Raw genomic sequence first — 23,494 nt, forward strand, 5'->3', positions numbered from 1 at the left:
CGTTTCTCCACAGGTGTAAGGAAGCTCACAAGGGTTGGTGACCTCCCAAAACTAATAGAGCGCAAAATCCTGGGTTTATCCTCTGCCTCTAAACCCCTATCTGTACCTGTAACCAATACTAAACATGAGTCTTTATATATCTCTCTCTCTCCTTCTTGGGGATATATACATGTATAAATGCAGTGTTATATATGTATATACCCATCCGAACTGTTGTGTATGTGTGTAAACCAACGTTCCAGCAGCTCTAGAGGCCATCTCTTCCCTCAAGAGCTTTCTCCCGTCTAACAGTATGGATCCTTTTTTGCTTCTCTGTTTCTGTGTAGGTGTCTATAGTCAGCCTTATAGCTAATGCGCTGGGCTACTCCGATCTAGGGCCCATTAAATCACTCAGGACACTAAGGGCCCTGAGACCCCTCAGAGCATTGTCACGTTTTGAAGGGATGAGGGTAAGATACAAAGCTATAGAGCTGATCTCTCTGCATGCCCATTCAGCAGTTACAGCATGCTAGAACTGATCGAGAAAAAAAAAAAAAGCGAACGACAAGGACCACCAAAACCATACCGGGGGATTTTTTTTTTAAAGACAGCCGCCAATGAAAAGGACCCATCCTTTTCATGCACACCTCTTCTGTACCACATTAATGATCCAGTCATGACGCAGCTGAGATAACTGTGAAAAATATGATGTGAAAAGCATCTAACTGAAATTGGGTGTATGATTGATAACTAGTTAACTTATGTAATTCTCAAATTGATCAAAGCTGCCTCATTACAAATAATATTTCAAATTGGCCCTGGAGGAAAAAAAATAGCATGAAAAAATGATTTACAAACCAAACACAACACCATTCAAATCCCTTCTCATTTCACACAGCATTTGATCTGCAATTGGCTGTTCATTTAGCCTGACCTCTCAACTTCTGCTTTTGATGGAGAGCCCCCTTCCTTCCATTTCTCCTCTGTTACACTGACCCTGTCTCTCAGAGAACAACCAGCAGCACAGAACACTTTACCACTGAGGTCCCCGCTTCACTAGTACTGCAGCATACTAGATACTCTCGTACACTAAGGATTTAGAGCACATTTAATATAATTGACCTTTCACTAAGCATACACATCATGCACTTCTAAAGATTGATTTAACGATTAGAAAAAATGCTTAATGTGTATCTTCTTTGGTTTATCCTTGGCAGCTATGTTTTACCATAATTTTAAAATTTATTAAAATAAAAAAAGGTATTTTTGTCTAGATAAATGCACCTTGGTGAGCATAAGAAACGTCTCTAAAAAACAATTATCGACCTCACACTTTTGGAATGCTAGTGTTAAAACTATTTAAACACAGATCCGCCATTGACAAACTATAAAAGAGCCAAATCCTGATGTGGCATATGTGACCTTGGACCACAAAAGTACACACAAGTCACATGGGTGTATTTGTAGCAATAGCCAACAATACATTGTATGGGTTAAAATTATGCCAAAAATCATTAGGATATTATGTAAAGATCATGAAGATATTTTGTAAATTTCCTACTGTAAATATATCAAAAAATTATTTTTGTGAGTGGATATGCATTTCTTTTCTCAATATTTTGATTTGTTTTTTTTGTTTTTTTTGCACCCTCAGATTCCAGATTTTCAAATAGTTGTATCTCCTAACAAACCATATATTAATGGAAAGCTTATTTATTCAACTTCAGATGATGTATAAATCTCAATTTAAAAAAATTCTCCTTATGACTGGTTTTGTGGTCCAGGGTCACATATAGCAAGAAGGCGGGGCTTAGCAAAGAGTCAATTGGTCATGGTGAAAAAATGCTTTATTTACTTTAGTCAAAGTGCAAGAATACATCAGAGTGACCGTTTAACCAGAAACAATAACCACCTGGCAGTGCCGAATGTTTCAACACATACAGGTCATCCATAGTCGTCATCTTAACAAATTTGGCAAAGATAGGTACCTAACCCCTTTGATGGTTGTGAACAGTTGCACCTGGTTGTTGTCACTTTCAGTCTTTCTTCTCTTACCTGTGGACTGGTTGCCCTGAGCTTCTGTACCCTCTCCTCACCTTCTCCCTGCCCCTCATCTGCAGCACCGTGCAGCGTCCTCCTTCCCTCCCTCCCTCCCTTCATTTCACACTGTTCACTTCAGCCCATCTGGCCCCGCGCTGCCCAGCCCAGAGCAGCGGTGAGGAGCCAAGCCGCTGGAGGCTCACCTCACCCCTCTTTGCTTGTCTAGGATCTGCACATGGGACTGTAAAAAGAAAAACCCTGGGTCTGAGAGGGGAGATATTTGCTAAGCTTCTGTATCTCTCTGTATTTTCCAGCTGGTTTCCATTTGAAGCCTTTAGCAATGTGGAGTGATGTCTTTTAGATTTGATTTAGTTTAGACATTTATAATAATTACTAGTCAGTGGTTTTATAAGCAGCTAACACAGAAGCTTAGGAAATGTGCGAGACTATGGAACAAATAGCAAGTGAGAGGTTTGTGTTAGTGTTTACTTACAAACAGTGTGAAGCATAAAGAGATTCTGCAATCTCACACTGCTGTAATGACTAAAGGTATACCAGAACCCAAAAATGATAGACAAGGTTTCTCAGTTATCAAAATTAAAGCTGTATTTGATGTTATGTTTGCCCTCATGTATATAAATCTACTAACAGGGCTCCAGACTGCAACTAAAATGGTTGCAAATGCGACAAAAAAAATCTAGTGACCATTGTGTTTGCGTCCATATGCGGTTTTGTCAGATATAATCATGTTATAATCATGTTAGATCATGTTAGACGGTTCTTTTTAATGTTTAAGATTCATGAAACAAATTTAGTCGTTTGAATCAGACTTGCTCAGTCAGGGTATCATTCAGGCAGTAAGTTCCCTCGCTGAACCCAATTCATTTTTCAATCCAATTTGAAATGAATCAGGAACTGTTTCTTATATAATTAAAGACAAAACAAACAAAAAAAACATTTCAATATTTTACTTTATTTTTAATCATCGGTTAGCGTAGTCAAAGACATTTGGCTCCTAAATGTTTTATTTTAAGAGCCAGTGGCTCCCTAATCATTTTTATTTTAATCTGGAGCACTGTTATAGTATTTTATGCCGTTTTATTTTATAGTTTTTTGTAGTTATTTTGTTTCTGTCTTTCTGTCTTCTATCTCTTAATACTTTTAGTATTGTACTTAGATTAGACTGTCATTTTTGGGTGAATCAAAATGGTTTTCATAGATTGTTCTGTTTATGTACCTATAATTGGATTCATGAGGGTGTGTGAAATCAATTTTATGTAACATGTAGTAACATATTAGTCAAAGTACAGAGAGAACAATGAGTTCTTACCCTAGTGAATAATTGATTTCAATGTTCATCAACTGATATGCTGTTTTGTTTGAAATTAGCAAAAAAAAGTTAAAAATTAATAAATGATTTGACAAAGAGACACAACTTTGGAGAGAAAAACCCCCACTTAGACTGGAGTGTTTGCCATGTTTAATAGCCAATTCTCTGGCCTGATACAACAACCCAGTATAGGAAATAATTCTTGTTTGATGTATGTTTTAAATTAACTGGAAATCGATTTACCGTATTCAATTACAAAACATTTATCAAACCCCAGCCAGCTTTGAAACGGCAGAAATCTCTCCATACTGCTGCCTCTCCTGTCCATTTATTTATTGATTTTAACGGTTCTTGAGATTGCACAAAGATGTCATGTAACACGCATGTCCTGTTCAATTGCCAATGCACATTATGCACTTTTGAAAGCCATTTTCCCTCACTTTTAATATCTGTGTCGATTCTCACAAAGATATTTTATGTCTATGTGACATTTGAACATGTAGTCTCTATTGAAAGATGGACAGTAATTCTCCTGACAAGTGCTTTTTCCTGGGGGTCTTTTCCTTTAATCTTAAGCACTCCAAATTCTTATTACTTGTCCTGTATTTCCTGTACTTTTACATTTTGAATATGTAAAACAAATCAGCACTCAAAAGCATAAACTAAAGCATAAAGCTAAAATCAGACTGGTCCCCTGCACTTGCTGAGAGAATCCTGCCGTCCTTTGTGCCTCTCTGTGTGTTTAAGGGGGGAATATGGCTCCACTTTTCAGTATGTGAGAGATCTGCATGCTCAGCTGCCTGCCTGAGAGCTGCGGCTCGGCTGCCTAACACAGTTAGTGAGCGTCTCCTGGCACGCTCTGCTCATCGCTAATCACTGATGGACAGTGTCCTGACTGGGACAGTGGGGGAGGGGAGGGACGTGGAGGCAAATGGGGTTGCGGGGAGGATGGGTTGATGTAAAATGTTTTATGTTTCTCAAGCTTGCCATGGCTACGTTAAAGTAGTTGGGTGGTGGGTTGTAGTTTTAAAGGTGCAAATGTTTGCTTTGGGTATGTAGAAGTCGTTGTGTGAGTCTGTGTGGCATATTTGTATGGAAGGTGTTGCATTCATTTTTATAAATATACTGCTAAATCAGAAGGCTACTATTTAGGGCCATGGTCCTGGAAGACCCCAGCACCTCACAGTACTTTAGGTCTCAATATGCATAAATTACATTCGTAAAGGAGAAAAAATATTAAAATAACCTGCTGTTTCCACAGAGAATCTGAATTGTGCATCCTCTACAGTGGCCTCATAGGTCACATAACAGTGCGAGCATGGTGGATGTAGTGTGTCAAGATTGTACTCGTACAACACACCTGCATACTTACTTCTCGACTGCTTAAAAAAAAGTACATTCTGTAAGTTCTTCATCAAATACAGTATGTAATTTTGGACGCGTCTATCCATGTTGTGCAGTGCTGGGGTAGTTCAGGACCAGAAAAGAGAATCACTTATTTTTGGGATTCAAAAGATTTCTTGAAACTAGTACTTACTTTTTGAAACTAGTATATGCAAAGAATAGTATTACCAGTGTCGTAAGGCCACCCAAGAAAAACAGAATGTCAAACCATGCTTATGTATATGCTAAATTCCACCAAATTACAAACTGATTGACAAGTTAATTTCTTGACTCTTTATAATAACCCTAAAGAGACTTAATAACTTGCTTTTGAATTAATATTCATGAACTAAACGTGCACTGTGTTGAGACATCTCAACCAGTCTATACACTGCGTTCCAAATTATTATGCAAGTGACATATCAGTAAGATTTCAGTAGAATAAACATTCAGATTTTAGTTTTTTTCTAAGAAAATGTTTGTTTGTTTATTCATCTATGTCTTTTTAGATAACTGGTATCGATCTCAGACAAAATAATTTGCCGGGTCTATGGAAACCCTACTTAGAGGTTGTTCCACATTATTAAGCAAGTCACAGTACTCATGCAATATGGAGAGGAAGAAAGATCTTTCTGAAGATGAAAAGCATGAAATGGTGCAATGTTGTGCAAAAGGCATGAAAACAACTAATAATGGAGAGCTTCTTGAGACTCCAGAAACACCAGCAGCTTCAAATACCTGTTTGCTGCTCAACACTGGCTTTTTTTTTTTATAGCTGTCCTTTTAATACAATTAATTTTTTTGACAGGAACTTTGCTTAATAAGCCTTTATCTGACTGAGTTCTGCTGTGCTTTAAATCACTCACAAATCTTATGATAGTTTGATAATCTCCATTCAGTTTCACACAATATTAGTTGTTTTCATGCCTTTTGCACAACATTGCACCATTTCATGCTTTTCATCTTCAGAAAGACTTGCTTAATAATGTGGAACAACCTCTAAGTAGAGTTTCCATAGACCCAGCAAATTATTTTGTCTGAGATTGATACCAGTTATCTAAAAAGACATAGATAAATAAACAAACATTAGCCTGACTTCGTCATACTCATATTCTAGGCAGAATGTGAGTCTGATACTGCTCCATTGCACTTGAATTATGGGGCGTGTCTTAACCGAACCAGTAAAAAAAAAAAAACTCTGCACTCAGTTGGATAGACCTACAACCAATCAGAGCAACGCAGTAAGTGACGTATGTTGAACTTGTACTTAAACTTTTGCCGAATCCCGTTGGAAGGACGGCAAACACATCTTTCCCATCGACAAATGCCTTGATTGCGGTTCTTTGTTCGTCTTTTAAAATTAATGCGCTGTCGATTTCTTTTATTACAGACGTGATAGCGGAATCTAAACATCTTACTTCTCCAGCTGCAGTCATCGTTGGTGAAAACCAATTCAACCCAAGCGCTCTTTGATGACGTGGGTGGTTACGTAACCGCAGATAGCCTGTCCATCATCGATTAAAGCCCGCCCTGGCAATTTGATTGGCTCGGCCTTCTGGGAGCCGAGCATAATTACTCCACAATGGATCGAGTCCAGACCGAACTTCCCGTCCAAAAAATGTTGGGGGCGGGGTTTGGGCTGGCACCCAGGCTAAACAAACATACATTTTCTTAGAAAAACTAAAATCTGAATGTTTATTGTACTGAAATCTTACTGATATGTCACTTGCATAATAATTTGGAACACAGTGTAGTCAGCAAGCAATAGCCCACCGCACTGCAGACATCTTAGAAGAACTGGTGTTGAAAACCAAAAGAGACTTTAATATATGTGCAGGAATACAAATGAATAATCTTTGGTTGCCGGTTTTGTCACAGAGTATGTTGATGCCTGTCTGCAGCCTTACATAATGCAAGGTGACGGCATCTTTCATACTTTTTAAAAAATGACCTTGGGAATGAATAGGCAGAAAAGTTATCTTTTGGTATAACAAGGCTGAACACCTTGCAAACATAATGAAAACCTGCTTGCAGCCAAAGTCGGCTGTAAGACTTATAAGCATTTGTTTCGGAACCTGGTGCATTTTCTCCATTGGTTTGGTTTGTTTAGGCATATGTGATGGCAATTGCGCTCGGATCCGCACCGAAACAATCAGTCTGAGATCGCCTGAATGAGGTGGTCTCAGCCCGATTGCAAACGAACTCTTGAGGCGATTCGCTTGAGATTTGAAAGCAATCTGACCCAACGGACCAATGAACCAAACGATATCATAATTCATAACGGGAAATGTTATATAAAATGCACCTGTGTTTGATTCTGTGAGTAAGCACATTAGTTACTGCAGCTGAAACCAAAGAGTACCTCTTCATCTTAAAATATTGTGTAATCACGCTTCTTTGTGGGAAAATGCTGTCCAGATGAAGCCTTGATTCCCGCTCTGCTGCATTATAACATTCGTATAGTGTTTGTATGCGTCTCGACACAGCCTGCTAGACAGTGCTGGGAGATCCAGAGAGAGCGCGTTTGAATTTACCACAGCAATAATACGAGTGTAGTATATAATTTAACAGCTGGAATGATGGCGACATTCGTATAGTGTTTGCGTGTGTCTCGACAGTTACAAATAAAGCCACAATAAGCTCATGGAGCGAACTTGTCAATCATCTTGATGGATGATGCATAGGAAACTCTGACCAATAAGAGTACAGTTTTACTTGCATAACATGATTTGCATAAACAAATTTTGGTACGCTTTGAAATGTTGCCTTGTGAAAGCAAACCGAACCAAGAAAAAAATGCAACATTGTCCCTTTTTCAGAACAAAACAAGGTGTGTATTGGCCTTCGTTTTAGCTTAGATCCCTGAGCACAAGTTTGTTGCCTGTGTGAGACGACAACAACAAAAAAACAAGTTGAGCAAAGAATTATAGCAAGAACTTAAAAAAACATACCGTTCAGACAATGAGCTTAAAGCAGTTTTCTTGGATGGCCATGTGACTGAAACATGAATCAAAAATAGTATATAATTTGTTAATATTTGAACATGTGAGCAATTTTCATAGTGGCATTCTTTTTTTGTTGTGCCATCCAAATATGCAGCCACAAATGTGAGTGTGTTTGAATGTGTTTCTGTGGATTCTGAGCCATTTCCGGTCTCTTACACTATACCGCCTTGTCTGTCCTACTCTGCTCTAGGTGGTAGTCAACGCCTTGGTGGGTGCCATCCCTTCCATTATGAATGTGTTGCTGGTTTGCCTCATCTTTTGGCTGATTTTCAGTATCATGGGCGTCAACATGTTTGCGGGGAAGTACTACTACTGCTACAATGAGACCGAAAAGGCGTACTTCGATCCCGATACGGTCAACAACAAAACAGAGTGCCTAGAATTGATGAACCAGAACTTCACTGAGGTGCGCTGGAAGAACGTCAAAATCAACTTTGACAATGTGGGCGCTGGTTACTTAGCTCTACTGCAAGTGGTAAGTCTACATGAGTGTTTTTAGTCTCTTGTTAGATGGTACACTGGCTAAAGAAATATGTTAGTGTTGATATAACACTGATATTAACTTTCCCTTTCTACCTCTAAGGCAACCTTTAAAGGATGGATGGACATCATGTACGCAGCAGTCGATTCGCGAAAGGTGAGATGTTTGAGCAATCTTAACTGCCACCTGAGTCAAAGTACCGGTTTAAAATATCTTTCTCTCCTCAGGTGGAAGACCAACCAAAGTATGAAGACAACATCTACATGTACATCTATTTTGTCATCTTTATTATATTCGGCTCTTTCTTCACCCTCAACCTCTTCATTGGTGTCATCATCGATAACTTCAACCAGCAAAAGAAAAAGATAAGTGTCTACTTTTTACCTTCACTTTAAACAATTTGCTCATTCTGAAGAGCGGTTTTCACAGTAACTTTTGACTTCTGAGTAGATTTTAACCAAATATTGTTTATGACTATACTTTGGAGGTCAGGATATATTCATGACTGAGGAACAGAAGAAGTACTACAATGCTATGAAAAAGCTTGGCTCAAAGAAACCTCAGAAACCCATACCCAGACCCCAGGTACATCACTGTTGACAAGTGAGACTTTGCCTACTGACTTGACACAAATAGAGTCCTATTCTCTAATTTGTGCTATTTTTGTCCCCTCTTCTTTAGAACAAGCTCCAGGGGATGGTGTTTGACTTTGTGACACAGCAGGTCTTTGATATTTCCATCATGATCCTTATCTGTTTGAACATGGTCACCATGATGGTTGAGACAGACGATCAGTCACCAGAGACCGAAAACATTTTGTACTGGGTCAACTTCATCTTCATTGTGGCCTTCACCTCTGAATTTGTCCTGAAGCTCTTTGCACTGCGTCATTATTACTTCACCAACGGCTGGAACATCTTTGACTGTGTCGTGGTCATTCTCTCTATCGTGGGTAAGTGAACGGCGTTTCATAGACTTTTTCATTTACGCTTTGAAATACAGTGCTTTATTTTTGGCTCATTTCGTCCTCTTCTTCTCCTTGTTTCTTATCACCCAAACCACAGGTATGTTCCTGGCTGACCTGATTGAAAAGTACTTTGTGTCACCGACGTTGTTCAGGGTAATCCGTCTGGCTCGAATTGGACGTATCTTGCGTCTGATCAAAGGAGCAAAGGGCATTCGGACTTTACTGTTTGCCCTGATGATGTCACTGCCGGCCCTGTTCAATATCGGCCTTCTGCTGTTCTTGGTCATGTTCATCTTTTCTATCTTCGGCATGTCAAACTTTGCCTATGTGAAGCGGGAGGCTGGCATAGATGACATGTATAACTTTGAAACATTTGGGAATAGTATGATTTGCCTGTTCATGATTACCACCTCAGCGGGATGGGACGGCCTTCTCGCTCCCATTCTCAATTACCCACCAGATTGCGATCCGAACAAGGAGAATCCAGGTACTACGGTGAAAGGTAACTGTGGAAACCCTTCGGTGGGCATCTTCTTCTTCGTCATGTACATCATTGTCTCATTTCTCATCGTGGTAAACATGTACATCGCCATCATTCTGGAGAACTTCAGCGTCGCCACGGAGGAGAGCGCTGACCCACTTTGTGAGGACGACTTTGAGTCCTTCTACGAGATCTGGGAAAAGTTTGACCCCACTGCTTCCCAGTTCATCACCTTTGCCAAGCTGGGTGACTTCGCTGACACTCTGGAGCACCCGCTGCGCGTTCCCAAGCCCAACACTATAGAGCTGATTGCCATGGACCTGCCCATGGTGAGCGGCGACCGCATTCACTGCCTAGACATCTTGTTTGCCTTCACCAAACGCGTGCTGGGCGATAGCGGCGACCTGGACATGATGCGGCAACAGATGGAGGAGCGATTCATTGCTGCCAATCCTTCCAAAGTGTCTTTTGAGCCCATCACCACCACTCTGCGGCGCAAGCAGGAGCATATGTCTGCCTCAGTCATCCAGCGTGCTTACCGTGCCCATCTTATTCGGAGAGGCTTCATCTGCAAGCGCTTGCTCAGCAGCAGCAGGCTGGAGAATGGCGGGACCAATCAGGAAAAGAAAGAGAGCACGCCTTCTACTGCCTCGCTGCCGTCCTACGACAGCGTGACCAAACCTGAGAAGGAGAAGTTGGAGGAGAGTGACAGCAAGGGCAAAAAGGGCAAAAACCAAAAAGATGTCAAGGAATCTAAGTGTTAGGAACGATGGAGACGAACTCCCGAGTCAAGACTGAAACTATCTATTCCAACAAATGTATAGAAAATCATTTGCAACAAAAAACAAAGAAATCTTTGGAGAAAAAGGTTGTTTACAGACAACAAAGGCACCAGTGCAAGAGGGAAGCAGCTTGGTTTTTACAGATTTAATGATGACCAAACAAACCTATGAGCTTACTGTCTTACATTTGTGCTCAGTGACCAAGATTTTACTGTTCCAACTGCAGCCAAAAGGCACTTACAAGGAGAAACAAAATAATGACCTATGGCAGACATCTTCGATAGGGACCACCTGCCAAAGGACGAAGCAGTACAAAGCAAACTCATTATATGGATTCCTTTGCACCACCATGCGTGGAGTTCAGCATTCCTCCTCTACGGACATCCCTTTCAAACACTACACTGCCGAAATCCGACGGAAACCTCCCGCTCATCCCTGGAGGATTCTGGGACGTTGTATTTTAACCATAAGAGAACCAGTAATAATGATGTTAACTCAATCATGTGGAGTGTCCGCAGAAAAAAACAACAAAAAAAAACAAAACAAAACAGAACAATATGCAAGGGTTTTCAGTTGTTGTGATGAATATCTCACCTTATTTGACCCACAAAAATTAGGGGGAAAAGTTCAGCCCATGTCATTCATCTCGTCATCATCTCTTTGTTATACTTACAGGAAGAAAAAAAAAAAGACATTTTATACATGGGCTTTCACATCGATATTGGGTTGGGGATTATCAGGGTTTTGACTTGGGCTGAAAGGGACTTACTCAGACCGAGTTCCTGGTAAATAAATAATTAATTGTGCTCGTTCAATGCATAGAAATGACTTGCATGGTGGCATGTTTTGATCAGGAATCATGCATGTATAATCATAGTCCACTTGACACTGCTACTCAAACCACATCAGTGGCTTGACCATACTTTCGATGCTGTCCACTAGTAATCAAATTAAATAGATATAGCTGGGAAATGATTGGTCAATAGCAACATATTTAACTACTGGCTATGACAAGTATGTTTATACTTACCCCTCGTAAAGCTTGCTTCCTGATTAACCGATTCTCACACCATGCGTCATGTGCGTATTTCAAGGTGGCCGATCAAAGCTATTCCTTCGTTTGGATGTACAGTATGGCAACTGCACATTCGTCCACCCGTAGAGGTGTTTCACTGCCCTGGACTTGAGGAGAAGTTGGGATGAAAATTTGGAGAAACAATTTCACTCTGATCAAATCTTGGGTTCATAAACCTTGATTTGCTTTTTTGCACCAGCAATATGATTCAACTGCCCCTCAATGTGCAGCTGAGGCTCCAGTAGGGCCTTCAAAAGGTACAGCCACTAAGGTACATGCCATTTTAACCCTTACAATGCTTTGTCAGGCCTTGGTGGGAGGCAATCTCTTCGATTTTCCTGGAGGTACTTGTCTTCATGTCAGCACATTCTCATGTTTACCATTTAGGGGTTGTCAGTTGTGTTAGCATCTTGTTTTGTCTTAAAGATGTTGAGGAAAGCACTCGAGTAGCCATTTTAATGCATCCTGTAGATGTTAATAGCTTTCTCCTTGTTGAATGAAAAAGTGACTCATGAGTATTCGGTATAGCTCGGATTATACATGTAAACTGGCCTTACCCAGGAAAACAAAGCAGGCGGCAGTTTTAGAATGAAGTGATGAGTACTTGTGTTGTCTGATAGCATGCGGTTTATGATGGTGATACTACAAATTGGCTTTTTTACCTATGTTGCGACCTCTTGAGCAAACTGCCATCCCTTCTTGCTCTGGGTGCAATGGAAATTGATTCGATTTGCAACAGTAATTCTTCCGTTTACAGTTTTTTGAGTGTCGTTTCATTACCTCTTCTGTTCGGTAGGAACGAATGCTTATTCTGGTGTGGGCTAGCCCAGTACAAGATGTTACGGTGGACCCCAGACAACATAATACAATGCTGATACATACTCTGTTGGTATGGGATTATGAAAGATCATAGGACATTTCAAACTGCTGGGTCAGTAGACGTACGCCACCAGAGCCGGAGTGCTGGAGAGCGCACCAGTTTACAAACCCACTTCCTCTACTTCTCAGACCCATAGGTCTGCTTACTGCCTGAGATCTCTAAATCAGCGTGGGTGCTGTGGACTTAAACCAAATGAAGCCTGGTGAAACACTTAGACTACCATGTAGTTTCCCCCAACTCCCATTTTAGTTCAGATGTGAAATGGAAAAATCACTCTCACTCACTGTATGACAAGTTAATGTATCATTCAATGTACAGGATGGGGCTATGATGTACATGGCACAATTGCTGAAAAGAATGAACTTTTTGAGGAAAACTATAAGCATTGTAATATATTATTTTCTTTTAAATGGCATGCTTTGTTGTGGGTTTTGTAAATACAGAATTTTAAAGAATTACTGCTATTAATCTAATAATAAATTATAACAATGATATAGAATGGCTTTCAGCTGATGCCCTTGTCACATATTTTAATTTTTTGTTTTTCTAACACATTTCACTTTTATTAAAGGGAACCGAATGATATAATGTATCAAGAATACTCTATTAGACAAAGAATATACAATACCTGTCAAAGGTTTGGAAAATTACATTTTTTTTTTTAAATGTTTTTGAAAGAAGTCTCTTATGCTCACCAAGGCTGCATTTATTTAATTGAAAATACAGTAAAAACAGTAATATTGCAAAATATTATTACAAATTAAAAGAACTTTTTTTTCTATTTGAATATATTTTAAAATGTCATTTATTTCTCTGACGCAAAGCTGAATTTTCAGCATCATTACCTTCATATGATCCTTCAGAAATCATTCTAATATGTTGATTTGGCACTCAAGAAACGTTTTTAAATGTATTAAAATAGAAAACAATTATTTTAGATTGTAATAATATTTCACAATATTACTGTTTTTACTGTATATTTGATTAAATAAATGCAGCCTTGGTGAGAATAAGAGACTTCTTTCAAAAACATTAAAAAATAATATGTAATGTTTCCATACTTTTGACAGGTACTGTATATATATGTATAATATATGTATTATATATTATATATATATATATGTATGAAAGGATATACAAATGAGCACTGTAATATTTCATTTATATGCAACATGTCCAGTGGATGTCGAAAAAAATTATGTTGGAGACGAACTCACGCACGATTGTTATCAGTGCTGCTTGGATATTTTAATCTGATACTGTATGATGAGAGGGTTATGCAACCAGCACACCTCTGTAACCTTGAGGTTTTATAGACACGCATACAAACACACATTTTCACGTGAATGCACATATATGCGCCGTCCTGCCTATGGACATTGTTTGGTCACCCACCCGAGCCTGAAAGTCTAAAACAGTCAGCGAGCAGTTCATGTATTGTACTCTAAAGGCCTCCCCGAACACTTCAGTGCCGATACTCGTGGGCCTGAACAACAGTTTTGTATGCATTTCGTATCCGGTTTTTATGTGTTCAGTGGTCTGTTTCTAGTGCTACTTCACTAATTGTCGTGTGCCTTTTTCTGCATTTTCTCCATGTTCCTACATTTTCTGAATTGCATTTCACTGCAATTTTGGAGGATGGTGCCATATTTAACATTTAGTTGATGGTGGGGGGAAAGACAGGAGAATACAAAATGGAGCACAATGCAAATCAGGGACTATAGTCTGAACAAGGCGTATGGTATACTGCCAGAGGAACACTGAAACCTACCAAGAAAACAAGCCCACTTCTTCCAGATTTGATGTTACGAAATCTTCTGATGTTCTGTTTTCTGTACTTTGTGTATCATCCACTTGGCTTGTAAAAAAAAAAAAAAAAAGTATAGCTTGCCTTCAGACTTTTATGTTTTTTCCATCTTTGAAACTCACTTTTGTATCGATATTCAGTTACTGGACTTCCATTTTTAGCATGACTAAAATGCTTTCCATTTTGCTGAAAAGATTTCAAAAGTGCTTTTCAAACTGTTGTTTTGTTTGACACAGTGTTGTAGGAGGACATATAATGGTGTGTATGGCACAACCACTGGAACTCTTAGTAAGAACATATAAAAGATTGTCTTCATTTGAGCACGAAACTTTTTAACAATAAAGCAGCCTTCCAGTTGCACAGAGTCGTCACTGATTTTGTTGAACGTGAATGAGAAGACACACATTTAGGGTGCGTTCACACTTGTCATGTTTGGTTCGATTAAAACGAACCCTGGTGCGATTGCTCGGATAGTGCGGTTCATTTGAACATATGTGAACGCTGCCATCCGAACCCTGGTGCGAACCAAACAAGCGGACCGAGAGCGCTAAAAAGATGGGTCTCGGTCCGCTTCCAAACGAACTCTGGTGCGGTTCGAATGATATATGAACGCAACATGGACCAAAGACATGTAACCGAACCAAAAACAGGAAGACGAGACCCTAAAAAGGACAGAATCCTCACGCATGTCGGGTTTTCTTGTCATAGTCGCGAGTTTGCCCATCACAGGCATCAGACGCGCGTCTCCATGCAGCAGATCATTTGTGTGTGTGACGGATGGATTCCCGCCGCTGTTTTGACTACTTTACACATTTTATAAGCTCTTCACGAGTTCACAGCTGGCCAAAATACCATCACATGCAGGCTACGCACACACAACGAGCGCATTTACCTCAGCACACAGCATTGTTTTGGATGTTCGGTAAGTTCCGTCTCAAATACGGCAATACGTCATAAAATCCGACCAATCACATTGTGAATGTATCCCTATGCCTTAAGGTTCGGTATCTTTTGGTTCGGTGATAAAATTGCCAATGTGAACGCTAACCGGACCAGGACTAAATGTTTTTTTTTTTTGTTCTTCTTTGGTCCAGATCAAATGAACCAAACGAACCGAACTACAAGTGTGAACGCACCCTTAGTGCCCGTATAATGTCAAGAAATTTGTCCCAAAAATGAAACTTCTGTCATCATTTACTCACCCTCATGTCGTTCCAAACCAGTATGACTTTCGTTCATCACACAAATGAAGATATTTTTGATGAAATCTGAGAGCTTTCTGTCCCTCCATTGACAGCTAAAAGTTCATAAAGAGATCGTACAACTAATCCATATGAATCGAGTGGTTTAGTCCAAATTTTCTGAAGAGACTTGTTCGCTTTATATGATGAACAGAACTTTTACTCGCATATAAACATTTATCAGAGACATGTAAACAGAAGTTCCACCAAACCTGCATGACCCGTTAGAACAAACCTCATTCTGATGTGTCAGATGATGAATGTTTGTTAATAAAAAAACAAGAAAGCTCTCAGATTTCATCAAAAAAGATCTTCATTTGTGCTCCAAAGATGAAAGGAAGTATTATGGGTTTGAAACAACATGAGAGTAATTAATGACAGGATTTTCATTTTTGTGTGAACTAACCCTTTAATCTGCTGAACTCATGTCTGGCCCTCCATAAAACTATAGCCTATGCATGTTTTAAAGATAATTTTTATTTTACAATTGATTGATGACCAAATTTTCCATTTTGGGGTAAACTATTATTTATCCTCATATTGTTCAAATCCTGTATGAATTTCTTTCTTCTGTGGACCACAATAAAAGTGGTTTCATCCTCTTTTTTTTTTTTTTTTGCCTATACAATACCCACTATATGGACAAAAAACATACATTTTTAAAATATCTTTTGTGTTCTGCAGAAGAAAGCAAGTCATCTCAAACCCTTAATTTTGTGAGAATTTTGCATTTTTGTCATTGAGAGTTTGACACCATGATAAACATTCAAATAAGTCTCAGGGTGAGATGGGATCTGCATTAATAACATTTCTATCAGCGTCACTGCAGATTGTGGCAAGAAATGCTCCCTCTGTTCATCTAGCAAGTCATGGTTTACCAGAGAGATCAATAGAAAGCTATTAGCTTTGAGCTTAAGTTTCAATGACACTCATCTGACTAAACCTCAGGGGGGATTCAACCCAACCACTAGCTCTTGGTTGAATTGATTTGCACTTTTACCAGTATAGCAGTGGTTAAATGATTAGTTCAGCCAATAATGAAAATACAGTTATCATTTACTCAACCTTATGTTACTTTCCTCTGTGTAACCTGAAAGGAGTGTGTGTCATCATTTTCTGTAGAAGTACAATAAATGGGGACTTTAATGCTCAAAAAAAAAAAAAAAAAAAAAAATCATCATCATAAATGATGAATGATGAATTTGTGCATTATATTGCAAACTAAAGCCATACAATAGCTTTTGAGAAACAGACTGAATTTTAAGTCACTGTTCACTCATCCTGCCCACAAGTTGATATTGAGAACTGAATCTGTCTGATTTATGAATGAATGAGTGGTTCTTATCCAGGAAGCCTCAAGAGGACTTAAAAAAAAGATTATTATTATTTTAATTCACCCCCTCAACAACTGTCTTGAAAAACCTGGATATACTGTATAAGGAAGCCTAAAAACACGTAAAAGTGTTATTTCTAAACCTGGAAAAGTCATGCAAATTGTAAAACTTTATATTTGAATTTTTATAACGAAATATATGCCAAACTCTAAAATATTTCCTGGACAACCGGAAAACTCATCAGTGCCTTTGAATATTGTTGTGGACAACTGGGGGCCCTGGAGTCAATGGTTGAGAACCACTAGACGGATCAGCTGATTCATGAAAATATATGAATTAAAAGATTCACAAAACGGGCATTGCTACTTTTCATATTAACCGTTTTTTTCTTCTTCAGTAAATAATGACTTAATTTTTCGAGTCAGATGGATCTCACTTTTAATTTCATTTTGGAGATTGACAGCAACCAGTCCTCATTTACTTTCATATATATATATATATATATATATATATATATATATATATATATGAAAGTATTCTTATGAAAGAATGAAAGAAAGATGTTGAATAATTCTATGAAAGAATTAGTTCTTCATACAATTATTTTCCCTGAATGAAAGTCATTAGGCTACTGTGTTTCTACATTTCCCTCGCTTTTCCTCCATTTCACAGCTGAGCAGGATTCTGTCCCTGCTCCCTTTCTGCAAGTCACAGGGCTTGTCGTCTCGCTTCCCTCCTTTTACTCGTATCGCCAAATCTTTCGACGCACGATATCACCCATCGGTGCCACAGCCACTCGTGATACGGACCTGGAATTTATCTTAAAATGTCTGTCTCACCGCCCCCCGTTTCAGTATGCGCGAGGCGAGGTGGAGACAGCGCGGGGAAGAACAGCGAGGAGAGAGGGTGCGGCGCGGCGGAGCACTGCAGTGCAGATAAATGAATGCACCATTGGTGGCTGAGTCAGCAGCCCACTCCCAGTTTGGCCTACTGCCTGCACCAACTGTGTCTGAGGCGGAACAACATGCATGCAGTCAACACAGACATACACACATGCGGTCAGTATGCCTCTTGCCTGGTCGAAGACGCACCGAGCGTTTTGCTCTTAATGTTTCACTGGCCAAATTATAAATGTGCGCTTTAGTTATCGGTGATCTTGGAAGCTTACGGGCTTGACCCAATTTTTTGAACAGATTCAGCATGACATGTAAATATGACCTTCATTTCAGACTGTTTTTGAGGGGCTATTTATTCAAAATAAAAGCTGTCAAGTCACCATGATATCCACCAATCGCAGAAGCCACGACGGTTCCTGAACTCCATCACCTGAGCAGCATGAAACTGCACTGGAACTACAAGCTTAATGGAGAAACACCAACATAGTGCTGCTGGATGTTGTGGGTATTGTAGGCATACTGAATGAATACAGTGCTGAAGTCACGTCACATTCAATATGTTCTTGAAATATCCAAATAATTACATAAACCAATGACACACCTAACTGTTCTTCTCATAAGCTGCTTTTATATATTTATTCGTTTGTTTGAATTATTATTTATTGTAAATCTTTCAGGAAGAAGTCTTTGAAGTACAACCATGAATTTGCACTGTGAGAATATGTTTATGCATAGGCCTATGTATTGTTTGTAGGGTTTTATCGAGTTTTTAAAAAAAAGATTGCTAACAGACATGCACATTGCAATAAAGCTGCAGCTAGAGAACTGGTTCAGGCAACGAATTATATAAATCTTCCCTTCACTTGGGGTTTTCTGCACAAAAAAGGCTTAGTACAATTTATAGCAGTTCATATACGTTCAGGCTTGCATCATGGCATCTCTTATATTCAAATGTAAAAGACTGATTTTATCACTACAAAGAGTTTGAAAATTACTTACATTGTAGTATTATAGCAGGTTACTTGTATATAGGCCTATCAATCTTGGGTAATTAACTATTATCGCGGATCTTATTTTTTAGTATTAATAATTCGTTGAGCTCCATGCAACAAACCCGTTTTGAAGTAAAGCGCTCCAGCTAGTGGTGGCTAGCATAAGTGCATTTCCTCACATTTTACTAATGGTGTGAAAAGGTAGTTCTGTTGGAACAAACTTACTAAAAATGTTAATATTTCTGATAGAAATGTCAAAATAATGATGCTATGTAGGTAATACATCTGATCTCACATGTGTTTTTAGTACTGCAGTTATAGTGTTATAGGATGGCCTATAGAAAAATCTGAATATATTTTTAAAATGGATCAAATTAAAATAAAGAAATGGGGAAAAACGCTTTATTCCTGATATTTTTAAACCACTGAAACTATATTCCAGTGACAGTTCATTAAATGGGATGTACATGGGATGTGAAATAAGAATATATTTTCCTTTAAAAACATCACAGGTATGTTTTCTGTTGACAGATATTTGTTTAAATGTGGTTACAACTTTCTTGTTTGCTTCTCCATGTCATTGGAGGAACTAACATATTCTATATAAAATGTTACAAATCAAATGCAGTTCTCTGTTCATATGGGGAAACGGGATGTCAAATGCTTCATTATAGATGTTATCTGCTGAAGGAAGTGTGTTTTTATGTGAAACAGTATGACGAAACACCTTGAAACTGCTGTTGTACACTTGTCTGATTATGGTGTCTGCTCTTAAACATAAATGTTATTTTAATACAGACAACTCCGGGGTCCGGTATAGCCTCTCTCAGGTCATTTTAAGGTAGACTTTTTTGCTGTATGTGTTACATACTAAGATCCCTCATGAACTTTTCAACTAGTTCAAGTACTTGAAATACCACTGTGGATGTGTAATGTCTTTCTGACAGCTGCACAGCAGATGCTTTCAAGTAACAAGTCTGGTCCTGAGTGCACAAGTGACCCTTCATTATAGTTCATCTGATACTTTTATATTTTCAATTCAATGTTGCAAAATAATAACTTGTTTTTCTTTTGACCATTAGCAATGCATAAATGTCTGTTCCACTTCCCAGCTTATTCAGGCTAATTGTCACCTACTTAGAAAGACACTGATGTGGAAAGCAATCTGCTAAAAAGTAAGATAAAGTAAGTACCTCAGAAACAAATGTATCCATCCAGTCAGCACTAAGAAAAATAACATGACTTTGCTGTCAATGTGCTTCTACAGAAGTGGCCTGGCAATAGTTTACACCTGAATAATGACACAAATGTTAATTTAGCCATGAATACAGTTAAAACATATTTATTGAGACCAGTTAGCACATGACCAAACCCAGGCTCCTAAACCATTCAGTTTTAGATTGTCTTTTTTATGCTAATTATTATTCTATCTCCTTACAATTTCTTGATGTTTAATACACACAAGTATGGCCCGAGAAGAAGACAGAGGGGGAGGAGATGGCAGACATTGATATTTGAGAGTGAAGGCAGAATTGCAGGGAACTGAAATTACTTAAATCCAGCTGTTCAGTCATGCGCCAATTTGTAGGCCAACCCAGAAAGCTAATTTACCATGACTTCCTTTAAGAATTTCCTTTGAATTGTAGAATATAATATATTAATTAAAATTTATGAGTACAATAAAGTCTGTGGTTACTTGCAGAGATCAACATTTTATTCTAAAATAAAAATAACAGTAATATGTAAAATTTGGATTATTAAGCTGCTGTGATTTTTTTTTTAATAAGTTGCTAAAAATTTGGTGCAAGAACTAAAGCAGGTAAGATATGTTGTTAACATCTTATATTTTTAAAAACCTGTGGCTAAAGATTAAATTATTTTCTGGGGTTTAAGAAGACTACAAACTGAACATCACTATTTCATTCATATTATATAGGCTGGTTAGCGTTACAGCCTGGTACAAAAAGTGGTTTTAGTCTATACAGCTTATTTATAGTCTATGTCAGTGGTTCTCAACCTTTTTTGGGCCAGCGCCCCCTATCCATTATCTAGGTCATTTCACTTATTTAGTGATGGCCGATTTCAAAACAATGCTTCATGAAGCATCGGAGCATAAATGAATCAGTGTGTCGAATCATGATTCAGATCGCGTGTCAAACTGCCAACGGCTGAAATCACGTGACTTTGGCGCTCCGAAGATCTTATGGGTGTGGAACGGTATGAAGGTAAGTAATAAATGACAGAATTTTCATTTTTGGGTGAACAAACCCTTTAATTTGTGTCGGAACAAGCCGGATCCGGATTCGGATCCTTCGAAATCTGATCCAGCACCTCATTTAGGGGATCCCCCTCTCATATAACACCAAAACTGGTCCATGCCGTGTTTTTTGTTTTCCGACACATAAGCAACATATAAATCAATGGCGGTCAAACTTTTTTTTTAAAGAACGACCCTTTTTTTAAATTGACGCGACCAAACCAAGTCAAGCCAAGCATAAGAATACATAAAATATATAATATACATATACAGAACAAGAATAAAAACTAGCTATAAAGCCAAAACGAATTAATTCGAAGCAAAACTGAAAGTAAAAACCGGTGTTCTCAAGCAGCTACCTCTCTCGTTCGGCACGAATTCAAATGTTTCCATATTAGCAATGTATTTGGATGCTGAACTTTTATTTATTATGTCAAATAGGATTTGTACTTCACTCCCGTTTCAATATCAACGAAAAAAAAATCAACCTCTTCACATAAGCAAAAATGTGCTTGGAAGGACCGGTTTCACGCTGAATGGCACATAGGATAGCTACTACGGAGTATTTAAAATGAGCACTGTCATTTTTTAAATGTTTGGCTGATGGTAGGCCTATTTTATTTTGATAATGAACAGGCTGCGATGTCAGTTTGCAATGAATGTTGTGTGCGCACGCGAGGTGCCGGCGCGATCACTTCAACTGAGCAGAAACAACTTAAATACTATGAGTAAAACATTATTCGATACTGCGAAGTTTACTTAATTCCTTGAACTTTGTGGAGCGCCGCGCCTCACAAAAATGAATCAAACCCAGCAGTAGGCTATATTATTTGTCACAGTTTTTTCTTTCGCTTTGTTAATCAATTAAGTGAAATATATTTTGTTTATTTATTCAATTTAGACTATGCTTTTATGAAAAAGTTAACCCATTTTTTAAGTCTAATGACACAGGGTTTGAAACAGGCCCGACTCCACGGGGGGGCCAGGGTGGGCCTGGCCCACCCAATCAGAGGCTTGGCCCACCCTGGCCCCACACCACATAACAGCCAATCACAAAATTAGTGTGATATTCAATTCAGCTCCAGACCAAGCGGCAACCTCCCCCTTAGTAGTGCTGCTAAAATATATATTTTTTCTAAACATGTCTCTAAAATATGTTAAACCGTTCAATACCGCTTCTCTACAGTATCCATATGACAGCGAGTTCACGCACATCGCAGCCTCCTGTCACTCACTCAGCGCAGCGGCAGGCCTCGAGACTCTCGTTCGGTCCGGTTGAAGCGTTTTTGTTATGATAACAACTGATACGACAACTTTAGCATTCATTCATTCAGTGTTTCCCATTAATGACCCTGTGCGCCGCCACCGTTTCATAACGAACCGAAAATTTAAAACATAAATGGTCTCTAGGCTACATTGTATTTTGCCAATGAACTAAAATCAAAACCGTAATGGCTTTGTGCCTTAATAAAGCACCAAAATATATACAGTGATTAAGTATATACTATTTAGTCTGTTTGTGCTGCGTGTTTTAAAGAGAAGTGCGCACTTTGCTCACACGATCAGCTGGCGATTTGGTGATCAAAATTGATTAGAAATTGGCTACAAACTAGTATTTTAATTTTCCTATACGTTGTGTAAAGTAGCCTAACCAATATATATATATTAGATTGCATTTGTTACAATAGCCTATATGGATATTACTGTCATGTATGTATTATTATTTTATTGTTATAATTGTTCGGCATCCTAAAACACCTAAAACGATGTAGACTTTATATCACAACTAAAAATATGTTTGAACCCTCTTTAAGTCAATGTTGTTTTTGGTCAATTTGCACACTGTACATGAGTTGAAACTCTTAATTTTGAGCTTCCAAAGTGCACCAGATTGATGCATTTAACCTTAAAATGTACAAAATTTTCTTACGGGGGTGCATGCCCCCGGACCCCCCTAGAGGAGGTATTGGACAAAAGTTCTAATTTCATACAGTATAAACAGCTCGTGCAAAAAAATTTAAATAATAAATGTTGCAAATATTATTTATGTTATCTCACATTATATTTTGTAATGTGATTTTTCAAAATAGTATAATAGTTTATAACAATAACAATAACAAACAACCCTAACAATTGCCTTATCTATATCAATAGACATGTGAGATTAAAGCATTAAAGCCCCCCACCAATCCGACCGGCCCACCTGGAATATCATTTGGCCCACCTTTCATCTCATATCTGGAGCCGGGCCTGGTTTGAAAACGTGATATAAAGAATACATATAAACTTTAATGTTTTATATAAATTACATAAACTTGATTGATTGAAAAACTTGGATGGCTATGTTTTCTGAAACTTAATCATGCAAGTCGCATGCTTCGCATTATGAAGGGATCTGTGACTGCAGAGAGAGCTATTTGTGTTGTTGGACATCGTTTTATTAAAATGCTCTGAGGAGACGCAGAAGAACTGATGAAATAGCTACGGGTGATTAAATGCGTATATGGCCATACACTGGCAGCCTCCACATAAACGCGCTCGCGCACAAAATAACTACGAGTTTA

General features: G+C 38.5%; 1 protein-coding gene across 10 annotated transcripts in view; it reads left to right on the forward strand.

The window, feature by feature from the left end:
• Positions 1-12,911, forward strand: part of scn8aa (sodium channel, voltage gated, type VIII, alpha subunit a) — a 76,115-nt gene extending 63,204 nt beyond the window's left edge. For 7 of the 10 annotated variants that reach the window (XM_048177341.1, XM_048177338.1, XM_048177343.1 and 4 more), the window contains 7 exons: positions 327-449; positions 7,928-8,212; positions 8,321-8,374; positions 8,446-8,583; positions 8,699-8,803; positions 8,900-9,170; positions 9,283-12,911. In XM_048177341.1, the coding sequence (XP_048033298.1) occupies positions 327-449; positions 7,928-8,212; positions 8,321-8,374; positions 8,446-8,583; positions 8,699-8,803; positions 8,900-9,170; positions 9,283-10,430 (2,124 nt within the window). In that variant the 3' untranslated portion in view covers positions 10,431-12,911. The remainder of the gene's footprint in view (positions 1-326; positions 450-7,927; positions 8,213-8,320; positions 8,375-8,445; positions 8,584-8,698; positions 8,804-8,899; positions 9,171-9,282) is intronic. The other 3 variants (XM_048177346.1, XM_048177344.1, XM_048177345.1) reach the window with 1 other exon arrangement.
• Positions 12,912-23,494: the final 10,583 nt, after the last annotated feature.

This window comes from Megalobrama amblycephala, linkage group LG24 (genome assembly GCF_018812025.1).
Source record: "Megalobrama amblycephala isolate DHTTF-2021 linkage group LG24, ASM1881202v1, whole genome shotgun sequence".
NCBI lineage: Eukaryota > Metazoa > Chordata > Actinopteri > Cypriniformes > Xenocyprididae > Megalobrama > Megalobrama amblycephala.